The sequence below is a fragment of the Malaclemys terrapin genome, chromosome 7 (genome assembly GCF_027887155.1).
Source record: "Malaclemys terrapin pileata isolate rMalTer1 chromosome 7, rMalTer1.hap1, whole genome shotgun sequence".
Taxonomy (NCBI): domain Eukaryota; kingdom Metazoa; phylum Chordata; order Testudines; family Emydidae; genus Malaclemys; species Malaclemys terrapin.
This window is the reverse complement of record NC_071511.1, coordinates 73957589-73977030: the sequence shown is the minus strand read 5'-3', so window position 1 is coordinate 73977030 and position 19442 is coordinate 73957589. Positions and strand designations below refer to the sequence as shown.

At 42.3% G+C, this 19442-nt stretch overlaps 1 protein-coding gene across 2 annotated transcripts; it reads right to left on the bottom strand.

Moving 5' to 3' along the window:
* Positions 1 to 1115: 1115 nt before the first annotated feature.
* On the bottom strand, positions 1116 to 17876 carry C7H10orf53 (chromosome 7 C10orf53 homolog). Of its 2 annotated transcripts, none has more exons than XM_054035226.1 (3): positions 17655 to 17876; positions 13430 to 13549; positions 1116 to 1246 (listed from the first exon to the last, which is right to left on the bottom strand). In XM_054035226.1, exons 1-3 carry the CDS (start codon positions 17746 to 17748, stop codon positions 1230 to 1232), a joined length of 231 nt encoding a protein of 76 aa, XP_053891201.1. In that variant the 5' UTR covers positions 17749 to 17876; the 3' UTR covers positions 1116 to 1229. The 2 variants fall into 2 exon arrangements, with proteins under 2 accessions (XP_053891201.1, XP_053891200.1); XM_054035225.1 differs by lacking the exon at positions 1116 to 1246 and adding an exon at positions 11664 to 11902 and having other exon boundaries at positions 17655 to 17863.
* Positions 17877 to 19442: the final 1566 nt, after the last annotated feature.

Below are 19442 nucleotides of genomic sequence, written 5' to 3'. Positions count from 1 at the left end.
CCATCTTGGGACCTTTTGCTGGAGTCTCAGAGAACTGGGTGCCTTGGTTTTGCTCCCATCTAACAGAGTCCTCTTTTGCAGCATGCATCAGAGAGAGAGGCTGGTCTGCTGGATAGGGAGCTAGCCCTGAAAGACTTGGGTTCTACTCCCCTCAGGGACTTCCTGTCTGACCCCAGGCCAGTGCTTTAAGGACAAAATTTCAAAGGTTTTTAGGCACCCAAAGATGGAGCTAGATATCTAGTAGGGTTTACAAAGCGCCAAACCTTCTAAGTGCATTTGAAAATTTCACTAGGTGCCTAAATACCTTTGAAAATCTGGCCTTTAATCTGTGTGTGCCTCAGTGCCCCATCTGTACAATGGGGATAATAGCGTTGCTCTACCTCACCGAGGAGAAATCAGTTAGATGTTGTGAGGCGCAGCCTCAGATACTATGGTGAGGGAGCCACATAGGTAGTGTGGGAACTTCTCTGTACACTGCTAGCTCTTCCCTGGGTTTGACACCTTCTTTTCACCTATGCCCCCAAATGTCCCCCTTTTCTGAATGTAACCTAGGCTCAGTGCTTTGCTGTATTTTTTCTGAGACCCCTATGTTCTCTCTAAAACAACCCCTCCTCCCTCTCCCCCCTACAGAGGGATTCCTCTTTTAGAGGCTATATCCTTAATTTATATCCTTAATTTAATCACCAGCCCTTTATCTTAATCACCCTGCATCTGTAAACAAAATACTGACTTCCTGTCCCAGGGGCACCTCTCCTCTGCAGAACTTACATTTCATACTAATGTGCTATAGTTAAGAGCTCCACCTGGAAGCTTGCACACCTCCTGTATGAAACTTCTGCCCTCCCCAGCCCCCTCCCCCCCCAATTGGTGCCCTGGCTCTTGGGCCCTCGTTAACCTTATCAGGGTTGCTGTGGCATGCACACCTCAGTACAATCTTTTCTGATATTCACAGGAAGGTGATACATGTGGGCAATTAAAGTTGATTGGGTAGCTGTAAAGTTTTAAGTAAATTTGTAATAGTTCCCTAAATTTAATCTTCATTTCACTCCTCCTGAGTACTCTCATTCTTTCAACTGAATTATTTTGTGAGTGAATAGAGAGAAAAACATTAAAAGATCATTAAAGCCCATTTAATATTACGAGGCACAATATACACACTCCAAATGTTACTGCGTACATAGATTTGGAAGTAAGGGCCATGCACCATCCCTGGCTCCATCTTCAGTAAGTTACATTATAATTGGACCTGTGAATTATATACAGGAATGAAATATGTATTAACTGGAAAAGCGTCACTTCGTAAAACATTAAGGTTGTACAGTCAAAATAAAAAAGAGAGTGTAAATAGTAAAATTCCTACAGCAATTTGTATCCTGGACTGGGATCCTCCTTTGTGGGGTTTGAAGGACAAGATTGTTTGAGTCTAGAGTTATAACCTATAACTCCCATGTACTTATTTTTAAATGTCTCCTCCTGGTTATTGAAATCAAAAATAGCAACATGCTGATAGCAAAGCCTTTCATCCTGCTGCGGAGGCAAGGAAATGTTCTTTATCTTCAACCTCTCTCCATACTGAAGACTTAGGCTTGGTCTATACTACCCCCCCTAATTCGAACTAAGGTACGCAACTTCAGCTACGTGAATAACGTAGCTGAAGTCCAAGTACCTTAGTTCGAACTTACCTTGGTCCACACGCGGCAGGCAGGCTCCCTCGTCGACTCCGCGGTACTCCTCTCGCCGAGCTGGAGTACCGCAGTCGACGGCAAGCACTTCCGGGTTCGACTTATCGCGTCCAGACTAGACGCGATAAGTCGAACCCAGAACTTCGATTTCCAGCCGTCGAACTAGCTGGTAAGTGTAGCCAAGGCCTTAGTCTCCATAGGTCTGCTCTTTCCAGAGACCCACACCAAAAGACCAAGTTTTTTTTTTTTTTTTTTTTTTTTAGGAACTGCCCATTTATCCCAAGTAGTAGGTGTATTTAGGTAGAGTAATTCTTCTAGTTCCAGTCCAGACATGCCCCTCTGTAAACAGGAAGTGACAAGACACCCGCCTCCAGTGGAAAGGCAAACTACACCCCGACAAAGGCCTAGTTTTCCTCAGGTTTAGCAGAGCAACTGGACTTTGTTTGAGGTAAGCACAGGGCTTTTACGTTCCATGTTGCCAATAAGATGGGAGATATTCCTGATTTAGCACCCACGTCCTATATATGTTATCGTATATGATACACAGTTAACTAAACACCAGGAATAGTAGCAATATTAAATGCAATACTATATGTATGCAATGTGGCTAAGTTACCATTTCTGTAGGAACCTCAACTTTTTCATTTTGTAACTCTCTGCATTTTAAGCCTGCATCCTCAACAGTGCATTAAGTTGTTGTGTGTTTTAGCGCAAGGCAAGGATTTATCATAGATACTATGTGCAATACCCACACCATTTACTTCCACATTGCTTATCTCCACAAGCAACCACCGCAATACACAGGAGATTGTGGACATCTGAAATCCACAAAGTCCTTATTAAGCCTCCCTTCAACACAACATAAGAAGTTCTTCATCTTGCATACAAGTTGTGATAACTATGCATGGGGAAAGAATGGTAGTCTGGGGCCTATTTCTGTTGATTATATAGTGTCAATAGATAAATATTGATCACTCATCTATAACTTGAGGATTCTGAATGGTCAGATACAAACTCTTATACCATAGGATTTGGAAGATTATATTGTACGTCACTGCAAAGGTAATTTCCACTGTATTTGCAATTATGTCTCTGATACTTTACCTATGGTAAGTCATTTCACTATCTTCATTCACAGTTAAGTATATGTATAATTTTATTGTAGATCAGCCAGATCTTTACAAGGAAACTTGATTAATAACCCAGTTATTTTTAACATTAATTTCCAGTCTATATTATGCTTATTCCTCAGATGAGTAGCTTCACTTCTGTTGATACTATTATTCAGAAGGATGAAATAAGATAACATGTTTTCTTGAAACAATATAATGAATACAACTGGATAAAATGGTGGTACAGAACCCCCAATGAATGGAAAGAAATGTTTAACAAACTGTTCCCAATAGGCATTTTAGAGATGCAATATTTGTTACTATACATTAATTAAGGATTTACAGCAGTGCTTGAATAATTTAAAAAAAGGGAGGGGCAAACAAGGTTGATCCCTTTTGGATTTTTGTGCAGTTAAACCTTCCTGTGTCAGTGGTTCTTGGTGCTAAAATAATGTAACTTTCATTCAGTCCTCTTTTAATTAAACAATATTTACAATGTTCAGTCTGTGGTGTTGCACTGTGAACAGTTGACAGTTGCTCTTGAGTTTTATGGCACAGATGCTGGCATCAGATCAGCAATTTGGCATCTGGACTGAAGCAGAATAGCTTTTCAAAGCATGAAATATCTTATTAATATGGCTGAGTTGCATATGACTCCTGGGATATTCTCTGATTCTAACAATCAATTGTAAAGGAGTCTTTGTGTGAGTTTGTCTGTTTTTTTCAGTGCAATATACCTGACAAATACACATATGTGAAATACAAAAATGGTGTAAGGCTATTTCCTTATTTTCCACCTTAAGGTACCAAAAGAGTCATAAATATTTTGCAGCTTTACTAATCAAGTAGCCTTTCATAGGAATTTTTGCATGACATATACTGTTAAATTACTCTGAGAAAATGTATTGTATTGTCAAAATCTCAAATTATTGTTGACACAATTCTAATTCTGGTTTGAGATAATTCAGAGCTGAAGCTATGTGTTGCCTTCTGATGCTTTTAAATCAGATTCTTTTTTCTCTGATAATAGTGTACTGACTAATCAAATAGAGGAAGTGGCATTTTAACGCTGTTCCAGTGGTTCCAAACAGTAGCTAGACAGATTCCTATGCAGTGTTTGGGTAACTAATTTCTCTTACAATGTGAATACTGCTATTTGAAAAATATCTTTGCTCATTTCTATCAATTCTTATTTAACAATAACCCAGAATCTTTACACTACAATATACTGAGATTTTATAATGGCAAGAGATTTCTTTTGTTATACATGGGTCAAATTCTGAAGCTCTTGCTCAGGCAAAACTTCCACTGGCTTCAGTGAAAGATCTACCTAAGTATGGATATCAGGATATGGTCCCATATAAATAAAACTGCTCCTGCAGAGATTGTCATCAAATTGTTCGGATATTTCCCCTTCTCTTGGGTGCCACTATTGTGATCTTCATTTGTATGAGAAAAAAAGAGATGCAAATTCCAGACTTGGGGTGGTTATTTTTAGGTCTTGTTTCAAAGACCATGAAATTCGCTTATTAGACATACTAATACAATACTATTTGTTATAGTGAACCCACTACTAGAAAGTTCATGAGCTCAATAAATATATTTATGCAGAGAACTGTAGTAATTTTATGGTATCTGTCTTTGTTATGAAACCCAAGAGAGAGCAAACAGAGTTTCTCTGGTATGTTCTATGCCCTATCATTAATCAGTAAGCACATGACCAACCTTACAAATTCATGATACTTCAAACTGTACTTCAAATTTCCTTGCCAGTAACACGCATATGTATATATAACATTGTATATGTTTAGTGCCTCTGCGCATACATGTATGTACGAATGAGAAATAGTTCCTTATCTTTAACATACTGTGCAAGGTAACAAAGTTAAACATTTTTTCATTCAGTTGGCAGGTTAGTAAAGCAGCTCACCATTTCTTGCATGAGCCTATTTGGCGTAATTAGCTATCCTGAATCATATATTCCTTGCCAGAACAGAAAAATCTGACTTCTATATTGTGTTAAGTTATTTTCCAGTAAAAAAAAAAAAAAAGATATAATTTGATAGGGAATGCTCTCAAGATTCTAAATATAGCATCTCAGAATAACCCTAAACCATTATTAGCAATTACAGAGATACTTCAAATACATTAGTTAAAGCACAAAAATCTTACATTTGTTCATTGGTTAAAAGCTGTGAAACTAAATTAAACTTTTCTATTTAAACATTCCCCTGCAGTATTTGCACCCAGATTATTGCAGTACTGTAGTATGTGTTCTTACAGCACTTTTGATCAGAGAATCTCAAAACACTTCACAAACATTAAAGAATTAAGCCTCACAACAGCCCTATGATGTAGGTGAGGATTATCTCCATTTCAGATGGGGCAGGGGGAAAGAGAGAGAGGTTTAGTGCATGAGAAACAAAAGAATAAAACTGACATTCAGCCTTTTCTAGTTTCACTGCCTAGATAAGTGCAGCACAAAAAATAAATATTCAATCAACATACATGGTGAAAAGTAAATGAGACTTCTTACTATTTTGGATTTTAATAATGTTAGGTGCTATTAGTAACAGATAACAGACCATTTAAAAATACAACACCCTGACAAGTGTCCCTATAAGAACATGAGAACAGCTATACTGGATCAGACCAATGGTCCATCTATCCCAGTATCTTGTCTTCCGACAGTGGTCAATGCTTCAGAGGGAATGAACAGAATAGGCAATCATCAAGTGATCCATCCTTTCTTCCACTCCCAGCTTCTGGCAAACAGAGGCAGCATGTTTAAGCATCCCTGCCCATCCTGGCTAATACCCATTGATGAACCTCTTATTGATTAAACAGTATTCCCAGATCTGTGCTGGCATCAGCCTTTTATTTTTATTCTTCCAAGTAAATAATAGACTGTGGCACCTATGGGAAATGAGTGATTATCATGGGGGATACTATAACTTTAATGTATAAAATAAGCAGAAAAGGCTTGTGAGCAAACAAGATATATTCTGTTTATCCATGTGGGGAGATATTTACTGCTTTACACAAGGCCTATGCGTAGCGTAAATCTCAATGAAATGGTGCACATGCCTTTTGCTAGTCCTCTCCATGTCATTGAATTCCATTAAATTACACTCTTTTACCAGTGGTTATTCTTGCCATGGCTGTGATAGAGTCCTGAGAATTCACAGCCTGAAAAAAATGAAGTGAAATAACAATAATGATACACCTCTACCTCGATATAACGCTGTCCTCGGGAGCCAAAAAATCTTACCGCGTTATAAGTGAAACCGTGTTATATCGAACTTGCTTTGATCCGCCGGAGTGCTGCTTTACCGCATTATATCCGAATTCATGTTATATCGGGTCGCGTTATATCGGGGTAGAAGTGTACTTAGCTCTTATATAGCACTTTCCATCAGTAGACCTCAAAGCACTTTACAAAGGACAGCTGTGACATTATCCCTGTTTTACTGACTGTGAAACTGAGGCACAGGGAGGTGACATGACCTGCCCAAAGTCTCACAGCAAGCTAGTTGCAGAGCCAGGAATAGAATCCAAGTCTCCTGCACACCAGACCAGTGCTTTATCCATTTGGCTACTCTTCCTGCAGAGCGTCGCTCTCTTTTTCATCCTGTCATATTTGCACTAAAACTGCTCATGGCAGTTCTTAGATCTTGCAAAGAAAATGTGTTGTATCAAGGCATGGTTCATGCAGCCACTGGAAATAATAGCCAGGACTTTGACCTAACAGTGCAAATGTGTGATGCTAGATTACACTTTTTTAAATGGGAGCTCAGGTGCACATTCTATGTAATGCTTTATAGATAAAAACATCACACACCCATCAGAGACTGAAAAGACTCAGATTATTTGCTATCCTAGTGTCCATTCTGCAAAAGGAATGGCATGGGTACCACATAACCATAGCCCTTTTGTGATCTATGCTTACTGCAGTTGTTTTAATCCTTTATTTACCAAATGTTAAGAATTTATGAAATGTCTTTTAAGTTCTTTCAGAACTACAAATATGTGAAAACCGACAGTTTGGTTGTTCCCTCCTTTCCACTTGTTAAAAAATGACTGGAAAATAGTCAGATTTTTGGAAGCATGGGTAAAGTATAAAGAAAATAATGGAATACAGCATAATCATCTTATACAAGATTATTACTCTAATAGGCAAACTATTTTAGTTATATTGTGTTATTCTGCCATTAGTACCACTTGACTGCCAACTGTGCAACAGAGGGGCTGCAATCAACAAGGATCTTTGTGTGTTTTCCATTGTAAATAGTATTGAGGACAGAAGGGAGAAAGGCACCTAATGGCAATTTCTTCAGTGATTAAGAATACTTGAGATCCATTTCAGTGATCAGAAATGTGTCTTAATGAGACAATTAGTCAAGACATAGAGGCCGCATAGCAATTTAGTTTGGGCTCCTACTGGTACAATTTAGTGTTCCTTATGATTTGACTTTCACAATAGATGGTATGGACGTCACTGTAGAGAGAATCTACAAATAAGATTTCCTTGTTCAGTCATCCCCATATGGCTCTAACCATAGGACATGCTAAACATGAAGATTTGAAATTACAGTAGCCACTTTAAAACTTTTTTAAACATTAAATCTCTTGGCTGGATATCCTATTGCACTGGATTTTAGCAATCTAAAGACACCATGGCAACTAATTGCCACTAACATTTGGGTGGAGGGGTTGAAATCCTCAAAGTAGTACTTTAAATTTGTATTTTAAACATTATTTTTTCCTTTTGTAACAATAAAACAGTAGAGGAGACATCACACATGCTGGGGCAGAATTAAGCAAATCGGGCCTAAGATCTGACTAATAAGTTCTAACAAGGCTGCCTAAGGGTTCAATGGATTTAGTTTTTGTCTTACTCGTTCTGATAGTAGTGAATCTTTTCTTGGTTTGAGGTGCTGCAGAGCAGTGATGATATTACTCTAACCTAGTGGTTCTCAACCTATTTACCATTGTGGGCCACATATACGGCCCGGAATGTGTTATATGGGCCACCTCCAATACTACCTGTATGGCCCCGAAGATGTCACATGGGTCACAGCTCTGTGGTTGAGAACCACTGCTCTAACCCAAAGGAAGATTTACCTCTATCTGAATTCAAAATTCAGTCTCTTATCCCACATTCTTTCCAGACCCAAAACTCTATCCTGGCAAAAGCAGACTCAGCTTCTATTAATGTCAACGAGAGCAGTCGCTGCTAATAGCAGAGATGAATTTGGCCACATGGCATCAATGGGAGATTTGGGTAGGGTGACCAGAGAGCAAATGTGAAAAATCGGGACAGGGGTGGGGGGTAATAGGAGCCTATATAAGAAAAAGACCCCAAAATTGGGACTGTCCCTATAAAATCGGGACATCTGCTCACCCTAGATTTGGGTATGCAAAGAATGCAGAATGAGACCCTCAGCAGGTTATTGGTGAGGCCACCCACTATGAGTTTTTATCTAAAAAATGTAGCTCCTGACCAACTGTTTAATTAATAACTTTGGGGTTCCTTAACAGTGAGTATCTTCTGAAATCATTCACATCTGCATGTTCCTGAAGGATCACAGTATCGATCAGAGGCATTCTATTCAACCTTGAATTTAGTACAATATTTTGAATGATTTAGTACATTCATTCAAATATGAGAGGTTCTTTGTAAGAAATTAAAAAGAAGTCATGTCCTTGTGTATTGTATAAACCAGGGGTGGGCAAACTTTTTGGCTCGAGAGCCACATCTGGATGGGGAAATTGCATGCAGGGCCATGAATGTAGGGCTGGTGCAGGGGGTTGGGGTGTGGGAGAGAGTGCAGGGTGTGGGAGGGGGTGCGGTGTGCAGGAAGGGGATCAGGGTGCAGCACAGGGCTCAGGGCAGGGGGTGGGGGCAGGAGGGGTTCAGAGTACAGGCTCTGGCCCGGTGCTGCTTACCTGGAACAGCTCCAGGGTGGCAGCGGCCCACACTGGGGCCAGGGCAGGCTCCCTACCTGCCTGCCTGCCCTGGCCCTGTACCGCTCCTGGAAGTAGCCGGCACCACGTCCCTGCGGCCCCTGGGGGGAGGAGGGGCAGAGGGCACCGCGTGCTGCCCTCGCCTGTGGGTACCCCCCACGAAGCTCCAATTGGCTGCGGTTCCCCGTTCCTGGCCAATGGGAGCTGCTGGGGGCAGTGCCTGCAGGCGAGGGCAGGGCGTGGAGCCCTCTGCCCCGGCTCCTACCCGCTTCCGGGTGTGGCGTGGGGTCTGTAGCGCCATAGGGGTGGCAATCCCACAGGCCAGATCCAAAGCCCTGACGGACCATAGTTTGCCCACCCCTGGTATAAACTAAAAACTTTTAAATTTGTTTAGAAATAGGGCTCACTCTTTCAAGCTCTCTGCATATCTCTTCCATTGACTTCAGTGGGCATTCCAGATACAGAGAACTTAATGGGCCCCTAGTCTTCCATTCCTGGATATAAAATGTTCCCAATATTAAGATTAATTAATTTTGGCTTAAATCATTAATTTAGATCAATCAATCTAAGAGGTGCAACACAGAACTTGCTGCCCAGAGGGAGGGTTCAAGTAGTTTTAAGCCTTCACTGAGCTCTCCTGATTCTGCGTTGTTCCAGGGGCTGGAATGGTCTCTGGCATAACTTAATACAGCTCTTGAGGGCTGGCTATGAGCAGCTGTGCTATCTAGAATCCCTGCAGTGCTATGTGCTGCTGCTTCACGCTGACACATCCCTATGCTGGGGCTTGAAAACACTCCTCTGAAGACAATCTGTGGCTGTCTTCTTCAGTTCCTGTGCTGGGGGAATTATCTGGGGTTTTTAGAGCCCTTTACACTGCTCTGGTCCCTTTACTCAGCATATACAAACCAGAGTGGGTGAGAATCTCTGTCCTTGTCTTTTGTATTCAATAATGACCATTTCTAAGTGCAGAACACACCTTTGTCATTGGTGTAAATGTTAATTTTAATACTCAGATAAAATTATATAGAGAAGGCTATTTCTACTCCCTCCTTTACTCTGAGAGTAAGTCAGGAAGCATTCCATTTGAAGAAAGCAAAAAAGTTATTATTTTGTTTCAGTCTTCTGAAGGGACAATAAAGTTTCTGCTTCACACAATGTTAGCTACTGGTATGCTTAGTTCTTCCCACTTATTGAAAATGGGTTCTTAAATGCCTCTGGCATTCTTGTCTTATTAGTAAGAGACCATAGCAGGGCATACTGATGGTATTATTCTGACAATGTTTCATTACTTTGCTTCAGATCCATGCTGCAGTAAATGCAGTTTGGTCATTTGTAATTGAAACTATCTCCCTGCAGGTTATGGTTGATAGGAGATGTTCTATGGGGTAGCGTTTGATTATCTCTTGCTCTATAACGGTGAGCTTTTGTCTTCCTGTAGACATGTTGTTAGAAACTGTGGTTGTACCACCTAAAACTACTTTAGGGTAACTACCACTGTACTCCTTTGTTCAAATAGTGGCACTAGGGTGCAAAGATTGACCCAAGGAGTCTTCTTGTTTCACAGGAAAGAAGTGATCAGTTTCCAGTTTATCATTTTTGAAAAATGTATCCAAGACCTGAACTGAATAAGCTATTAAAAATGCCAGCAAAATGATAATTTTCAAACTACTGCATTAGCCTGAGCAAAATTGTTAAAATGGACTTAAGGTTGACAGTTGCTTGCAGTATTGTTGTAGCCATGTTGGTCCCAACATATTAGAGAGACAAGATGGGTGAAGTAATGTGTTTTATTGGACCAGCCTCTGATGGTGAAATAGACTAATTTTTAAACTACACAGAGCTCTTCTTCACATCTGGGAAAGCTACTCAGGATGTCACAGCTAAATACAAGGTGGAATAGATTTTTGAGCGTAAGTAGTCAACACATTTTAAGGCCACTTCACCTTTGGACATAAGTTGGTCCAATAAAAGATATTACTTCACTTACCTTGTCTCCCTTAAGGTTGACAGTATGTATCAATAACTTAAGGATAAAAAAACCCTGGAGTTAGAGCATTAGAGAGCCAGCAAATTCAGAATTAAAATTTTAAGAAGCACAAACATTTTAAAAGTATGCTAATAAGCAGTTAAGGTTACCCAAACAACATTAACCCTGACCTCATGATAATAACATTCTCTCATCTTCCTTCCCTTAGGATGTTTGCTAAATACTCTAGCTTTTGTCTAATTACAGAAAAGGGCAACAAAAATGATTGAGTATGGAAAAGCTTCCATATGAGGAGAGAGTAAAAAGACTGGGACTGTTCAGCTTGGAAAAAAGACGACTAAGGGGGAATATAATAGAGGTCTATAAAATGGTGTGGAGAAAGTGAATAAGGAAGTATTACATATTCCTTCACATAACACAAGATCCAGGGATCACCCAAAGAAATTAATAGGCATCAGATTTTAAACAAACCAAAGGAAGTACTACTTCACAAAGGAGGCTAGAATCAGCACAACTTCTGTATGAGTGAATATGGGATCCTAGTTTTGTGGTCACTGATAAAACTAACTATTTAGTATGGACTCTGATTTTTCTTAGGAGAGCATTATGGCTCAGAGATATTATCATTTAGGTGTCTTAACCACATTTCCATACTGTCAAATGTTTTTGTTTCTTTTAAAATTAACCTTAACTCTGAACTGATGGTCTTAACTTGAAAAGCTTCTCCCTAGATTTTCTTCATGGCAGAAATAGTTACACACAGTGATGATGTAATGTGTTGAAAGAAGAGGTGACTTAAACCTAAACTCTAGAATACCAATGTTGTAATTTAAAAGAATTTATTAAAACCATATAGAAACTACATATGAATCTGTAAATATTTAAGATTAAATGAATATATAGTTGATTCTGTAAGAAGGTAATACATTCTTGTTTATTTGACATGACCATATTTTATTAAATTATGCAGAGAAATACTAAGAGATGTGAAAATGTACACAACGACCTTTATCCTGGCATTTCTGATGCCATTGTAATATAATCCCTTGGCCTACAGTAAACCAGTGTGAGAGAACATGCGCATGTTAATCAGTAGGCATTTAGCACTGCTATTCTGGCTTCTTCACATAGTGGATCCAATTTGCCATCACCTCCTAAAGGAGAAAGATAACACTTACAAAGGATATGCAGAGTAAATAGATTTTCATCTCATGCTCCTCCTCCTTGTCATAGCATTCATATATTCCTTTGAGTTCTCCCATTCAAGTACTGGAACCCAACTCAACCCTGCCTCTTGTGTGATATCTGACAGGATTCCCAAAAAGGTGGTTAAATCTTCAGACCATCATAAATCCTGATGTCATGAAATTATGGTAGTATCTGGGTTTTCCCGGGATCCTACACAAGTAACAACCAGGACTGATCTTGTTAAACTGAATAATCTGATAACACTGGATTCAGTACTTGGAGTGAAGAACTTCAAAGAATACAGATATGTTGCAGGCAATGGGTGTACACTGCTGATGATTCAGTAGATGGATAGCACTCCTCTCCATAAGCCAGTATTTAATCAGTGCACCAGCATGGAATTAAGTGTTGTTGGCAGTGACATCGTTCAGATAAAACTGAAATTCTTGCCACATGTAATCGATAGTGATTCTATGACATTTTTGAACAGATAGAGGTTAATTTGAGCTGGCTGGAAAATGGAAATTCCTCATGGCAAAAAAATTCATGCTTTTGGGGGAAAAAAGTCCCAAATTGAGGTGAAAAGTCAGACTCCCAGGAAGGCTTTTGCCAATTTCACTTTCTTCCTGCAGGCTGAAAGTGAAATTGGCAAGAACCTTCCAGGTGAGCAACCAGGGAGGTGTCATTTTGACAAAACTGGATGGGGAAAATTTCAATTTTGCAAAAAGGGCAGTTTCTGTTAGAAAATCATGTGCTGAAAACTCCCAATCAGTTCTAATATTAATTAGTGTTCTGGTCAAACTCCAGTATAGGTTATTAGATGCAGGTATACTAAATTCCACCTGCAGTTTCAGTTGAGACACGCTTCACCTTTTGTCCTAACCTGCTGTGCCCCACACCAAATGCGGCTTTACTCTGAAATGACCCTGTTATATATCATCTTACCTACCTCACATAACTGTGAGGATAAATTAACTATGTATCAGACTTATATGGCCCTATTACTGTTGATTCTGAGAACCTCACAATCTTTAATGCAGAGAGACAAGGTGGGTGAAGTAATATCTTTTATTGGACCATCTTCTGTTGATGAGAGAAACAAGCCTTGAGCTAACACACAGCTCTTCTTCAGGTCTTTAATGAAGTTCTTCTTCACAATACCCTTGTGAGATAGGAAAGTACTATTTCCTAATTTCATAGACGGAGAACTAACATACAGAGAGACGAAGTGACTTACCTAAGGTCAAACAGCAAGCCTGTGATGGAGCAGAGATATTCTTCTGGGTTGTCAAGCTCCAAGCTACTGCCCTAGCCACTGAGCCATCCTTTTTCTTACTGTGCGCTTTAAGATGCCTCATGTATAAGGCATTTTAGAACGTCTAAGTATTAATGTTAAAATTGACAGAAATTTTACTATGCCTTAGGAAGTGCTACTATTTCAAAACTAAATAGCTTTTAAAGAGGAGATACAGTGAAGAAACTCCTATACTTACCAAAGTCCAGGTCATTAATGTTGCACTGGAAAACAGTCTCTCCATTCACTATGAGTTCTACGTTATTCCAATCTGGTATCTTTTCTAGAATAAGTTGGTGACCCTCTGCTTGCAACACAGCTACAAAAAGAGCAGAAAAAGAGCATTTGCTTGGTTTTCCATGAACTTTTAGTACTTCTAAATTCTGGAATTCATGAGAGCAAGTATCTGATAATAAGACACAGTGCAGGCAAGCACTGTGCAAGATTACCCACAAAATTCTACCTATTCTAATTTGTAGCTTCACTATTATTACAGTAATGGGCCTGCTTTGATTGAAAAACTCCACTCTTTCTCAATTATAGTCTTGCATTAAAAGAAAGGCAAGAAGCTCACTATGCACTTAAATATGCTATTAATTGGCATAACAGCCATGAGGAACACAATTAATTTGTAGGTAATTTCAAAAGAAATCTCCAATAAAACGTTAAGACAGTGCTATTGTGCAACTGGAGCAGCAGGCAATCAACCTTTAACTGTACTGTTGACTGGCGCACACATTCATCTTGTTTCTGAAAGAGTGATTAGAGAATTATTTCTGAATATAATTTAATATTTTGGAGATTTTCTAAAGTAGTTGGAGAATCTGACCAAACATGTCCTCTGTATGTTTTTCCAAAACTCGATTTGAGATCCATTCTGAACAGACTGATCCATGTTGGCCACCTGCTTTCACAAAGTAGGAGGGAACTAGTTTGTTGCAGCACATTGTACAGTGCTGACTTAAATTCAGCAAAACTGAGAAAATAGGAGGACTGATTATTAATACAGTTCTAGCAATTCATAATTAATGTATTGTTCTGGGTTGGACCTTCATATGCTTTGTGAATGGCATCTTACGCTATGTGCGTGTGTGTTTTTGGTAGTCTAAGCAAAATCCTGTAGAAGTGTACCATTAATTACTTATCAGTAGAAAACGAAAAGAGTTTGAGCTAATACTAAGATTAAGACTAATGCAAAACAGTCCTTTTCAGCTCAGTGTTCCAGTCAATGTTTCTTTCAGAAAAGTAGAGAGAAGTATCAATTTTTTGCATCTAATTACTATTACAGTTGTTATGACTTTTAAGTATTGGCATGTGTCCACTTCATTGTTTAATCAGTTTAGCATAACTAGAGCCAACTGTGAAAAATATGATTACAGAATTTTAATGTAACTTCTTGCGAAACTACAGAAAGTGGCTCAGCAAGGAGTCCACTTAATAAGGTAGTGCTCCTTGAGTTTCCAGCAGTCTGACAGTTTGGGAGAGGCTTCATTAGATACTTTTGAATGCTTTCTGGAGAGTTTTAATGGTCATCTGTGATAATTAGCTCTACAAAGTTCATATTTATAAAATATAAACTACTTGCAGCAGGTGGTATTGCACTTCTGTACTGTCCACTCCACCATTTATCTAATGTCCTCTAAATTAATTTCTGAAAGGCATGGAGCTCAATGAGGGGCATACTCAAACAATTTCATTAGTTTAGGATCTGATTCTGCAAAATCCTTACCCATGTGTGTTTCTTACACATTCCACTGATTTCAGTGGACGTCTTTACATTAGTAAACACAAGATACACAAGTAAGAGTTTGCTGAATCAGACCCTTAATGTTCATTTTTTCTTTTGTTTAAATAAAGATATTGCAATAGAATAAATAGCTATACAATTTATTATACGACAACTTATTTTAGGTGCATTTCCAGGTGTGGATAGGCAGAGGGTTTTTTGGTGTATAAGCTATTGTAAATAGAAATAACAATACTCAATATTCGTGTACATCAGAGAAGAGTTTTGCAGCTATATTAATATAAATCATTTTAATTACAATTCTTCTCTTGTTTGGGACACTGAAATGAATATATGTTCCCACAGCTAAACATAACTCTTTTCTAGCCATAGACAGCTCTACTCTACTTCTCTCAGCACTGCACTAAAGGGTTAAAAGCTTCTTTTGCTACCTTTATACTATTTACATCTCAAGCATAATATACTGAGCACCTCCAGCTCAGTTCCCAATTCAGAGGTCTCAGCTATGTACTGAGGGTGAAATCCTGGCTCCACTAAAATAAATGGGAGTTTTGCCATTGATTACAGTGGAGCCAGAATTTCACCCTTAGCCTCAAGGTATCCTTCGGTCTACTTTCTATTAGTTGTTGTGAGTTGTCAGTGATCTGTTAAAAGGAAGACTAAATAAGATTACTTTGCTGGTTTCCAAGTATTTTATTTTACAGCTATCTTATCATGAATCTATGTAAACTATGAAAATACATAGAATTTAAGTTTATTTCACGCTTAGCAAAGCTTATGTTTTTTATGGATTTTTGTGTAACTGGAAAACTATAAGAATAAAAACCATGGAAATAAACATAACATACCAATATCTGCTTACTTTATGAGCTAGAAAGGATTTTAAGTACTCATTCTTACTAAGTCAGACTTAAAGATATACTCTGTTCTCCAACACAGCGGTTCTCAACCAGGGGTACACAGAGGTCTTCCAGGGGGTAAATCAACTCATCTAGATATTTGCCTAGTTTTACAACAGGCTACATAAAAAGCACTAGCGAAGTCAGTACAAACTAAAATTTCATACAGCCAAAATGAGAAAGTAATCCATTTTTCAGTAATAGGGTGCTGTGACACTTTTTTGTATTTTTATATCTGATTTTGTAAGCAAGTAGTTTTTAACTGAGGTGAAACTTGGGGTACCCAAGACAAATCAGACTCCTGAAAGGGGTACTGTAATCAGGAAAGGTTGAGAACCACTATATAACTTCCATTAATGGAAATTGCATGCCTAATTGCATTGATTTCAACAGTTACATGAGGGTTGAACTGGGTCTAATATGTGCCTTAGTTGAATTAAGGTGTTATATTTTTGAGGGCCAGTTTAAATGTCAAATACATGTATTTGGTAAATCAACTGATAAATCACTGTATAAAACAAAGGAGAGAATAATTGAAGTTATTCTTGACAGCCAGTTGTCATTAATTACATAGATGTTATGAGATGTTATAATCCTACTGAGCCATTATTCTAACTTCCTCAAAAAACAAAATCTGATGATTGGAGTGGTAGTTTGTAACCATTTGCACTGTGTAAAGAACTGCAGGAATAAAGCAGAAAGATTTTTTTCCCCTGGCATATATAGAAACAGACTATCCTCAGTGTTTACAAGCAGTGAACTGAAAATGTAAACGCTGCTGCTGTATTTTATTAATAGGGATGAAAGGAATATTCACTCTAAATTTGATTTATATATGTATACTTGTAATTTTCAGGTGTTTGTATTCAAGTGAGTGACCAAATAACTATAATGGCCATCACTGCTTTCAAGTTTAGTGGAGGTGAAATGTGGAAGGTGTGTATTTAAAACTGAGGAATAGTTACTGAAGGATGATCAACTTAAGTCACACTTCTATGTGAACACTGTTTATCTAGTGTTATATAGCACATGTAAATTAACTATAACCGAAAACTTAGACAAATATTTTTCAGGGTTTTCAAACTTCTCTTGTATGTTGACAGTCCCTTGTGGATAGACATCTTGGCCCCAATCCTGCAACCACTTGTACAACTTAGGTAACATAATTACATCCCTGACAACGCATTTTTAAAGAAACAGGAAGAGCTGATGTAAAACCCCAGAAACTGACCCGGGGCCTCAGATCCACCTAGTACATGAACCTAGTCCAACTTCTTTTTAACTAACTGGATTTCTAGTTGCCTTCCAGCAGGGGATTTCATTTCCTCCTCTCGCCCCGTTGGAAACGTTTTGCTGCAGCTGCTTGTCCTGTGTCCTTATCCCATTTCCTCGGGCAGCGCGGCTGGTGCCCGTACACGGGATAGATAAGGGAGAGCAGCTGCGAAGATCTGACCCGAGCACTTCAGGGGTGTGCGGAGAAGCGGCTGACGTGACGGGGAGGCCCCGCAGAGGTTTAAATAGGCGCCTAGGGCTGGCACTGCCCCGCTGGCGGCGGGGATCTCCCGCCACCTTTGTAACCGAGGTTAACACCTAAAGCAGGCTCCGTGTGAAAGCTGCTGCGCGAGGCGTGGGCTGGGGCGGGTCGCGGACCCCTCGGCTCCCCCTCCCCACACTGGCGCAGGAGCGGGGGGAAGTAAGAGCTGACCACCCCCATCAGTCCCGCTAAGTGCCTGGGCCGGACTTGGGTCCCTGCCTGGCCGGGGGAGCCGCCCACGCACCTTGCAGGCCCTGCAGGGGGAAGGGCCTGTGCTCCAACACCCCGCAGCTCCGGTAGGGGCCGAACCGGAGCGTCACCAGCGCGCGCGGGGGCATGGCGAGCGCAGAGCCCCGGCCCCGCGACAGCCGCCGCGCCGGGCGGTTGCTAAGGCAGGGAACTGCGGGTCACGTGCTGGGTGGGGCGCCCGGGCTCCAGTCTCCCCAGCGGCGGCGTGTGGAGACGGGCGGGGACCGTACCCTGCCTCACCGAGGCCGGGCACTGGCTGCAGCCCACTTTCTGGCATAGGGCAAGGGCTGGCTGGGCGTCGGGCTCGGGCTGCAGGTGACAGCGTGGCTGGCAGTGGCACCGTCTGCGCGCGGGTCCCACGCAATCCCACACAGCCTGGCAGGTTCTGTGCGTCGCACACAGTTACACACAGCCTGCCACAGTCTGTGGGTCACTCAAGTGCAAGCTGAAACCAGCACAGAGCCTGGCACTGTTTGTGGGACACTCCCCCCCAGGTTCACAGTTGTCAATTTTCACATGGTAAATAAGCATCCCGACTTTCACAATAAGCCAAAAATCAAGTTAAGCCCATGTTAAAACAAGGCCAAAACAAGCGAATCCCTTACGATACGTCCGGATTTTCCTGGACATGTCCGGCTTTTTGGGCCTCAAATACCCGTCCAGGAGGAAATCCCAAAAAGCCGGACATGTCCGGGAAAATAGGGAGATAGGGCGTGGCGGTGCGGGGGCAGGGGCCGGCGCGGTGCTCGGCAGAGACTGGGGCCGGGGGCACGGGGCCGGCGTGGAGCTGGGCCGCCCCGGGGGCCGGGCCGGGGGCGTGGGCACTTGGCCGGGACCGGGCTCGGCGTGGTGCTCGGCCGGGGCCGGGGGTGTGGGGCCGGTGCGGTGCTGGGCCGGGGGCGCAGGCACTTGTCCGGGGGCCGGCACGGGCGCTCGGCCGGGGGCCGGGACGGAGGCGCGGGCACTTGGCCGGGGTCGGGACCGGCGTGGTGCTCGACCGGGGGCGCGGGCACTTGGCCGCGGGCCGGGGCCAGGACCGGCACGGTGCTCGGCCGGGGGCGCGGTGCTGGGCCTGGGGCGCAGGCACTTGGCCGGGGGCCGGGCTGGCAGCGCGGGCACTTGGCCGGGGGCCGGCGTGGTGCTCGGCCGGTGGTGCGGGCACTTGGCCGGGGCCGGGACCAGCACGGTGCTCGGCCGGGGGCGCGGGGCCAGCACGGTGCTGGGCCTGGGGCGCGGGCACTTGGCCGGGGGCCGGGACCGGGGTCGGCGTGGTGCTGGGCCGGGGGCCGGTGTGGTGCTGGGCCGGGGGCCGGGCCCCGGGCCGGGAGCGTGGGCACTTGGCCGGGGGCCGGTGCGGTGCTCGGCTGGGGGTGCGGGCACTTGGCTGGGGCCCCAGCCGGGCGGGAGACACCGGGGCCAGAGCCTCTTGGCCTGGGCCGGCCGGCCGCCAAAGGGAGCTGCTCGGCCAGGGGGACCGGACTGAGCTGGGCCGCACCCTGCCCCAGTTTACCTGCTGCCTCCCCGTTTCAGGCTTCCCGCGAACATTTGATTCGCAGGAAGCAGGGGAGGGGGAGGAGCAGGGGCAGAGTGTTCGGGGGAGGGGGCAGAGTTGGGGCGGGGCTGGGGGTGGAGTTGGGGTGGGGCCGGGGGCGGGGGGCGGAGTTGGGGCAGGGCCGGGGCCCCATGGAGTGTCCTCCTTTTTAAAAATTAAAATATGGTAACCCTACTAAGAACCCAACATTCTATGTGACTAGATTCCACCCCCCCTGCAGTCTGGGACTTT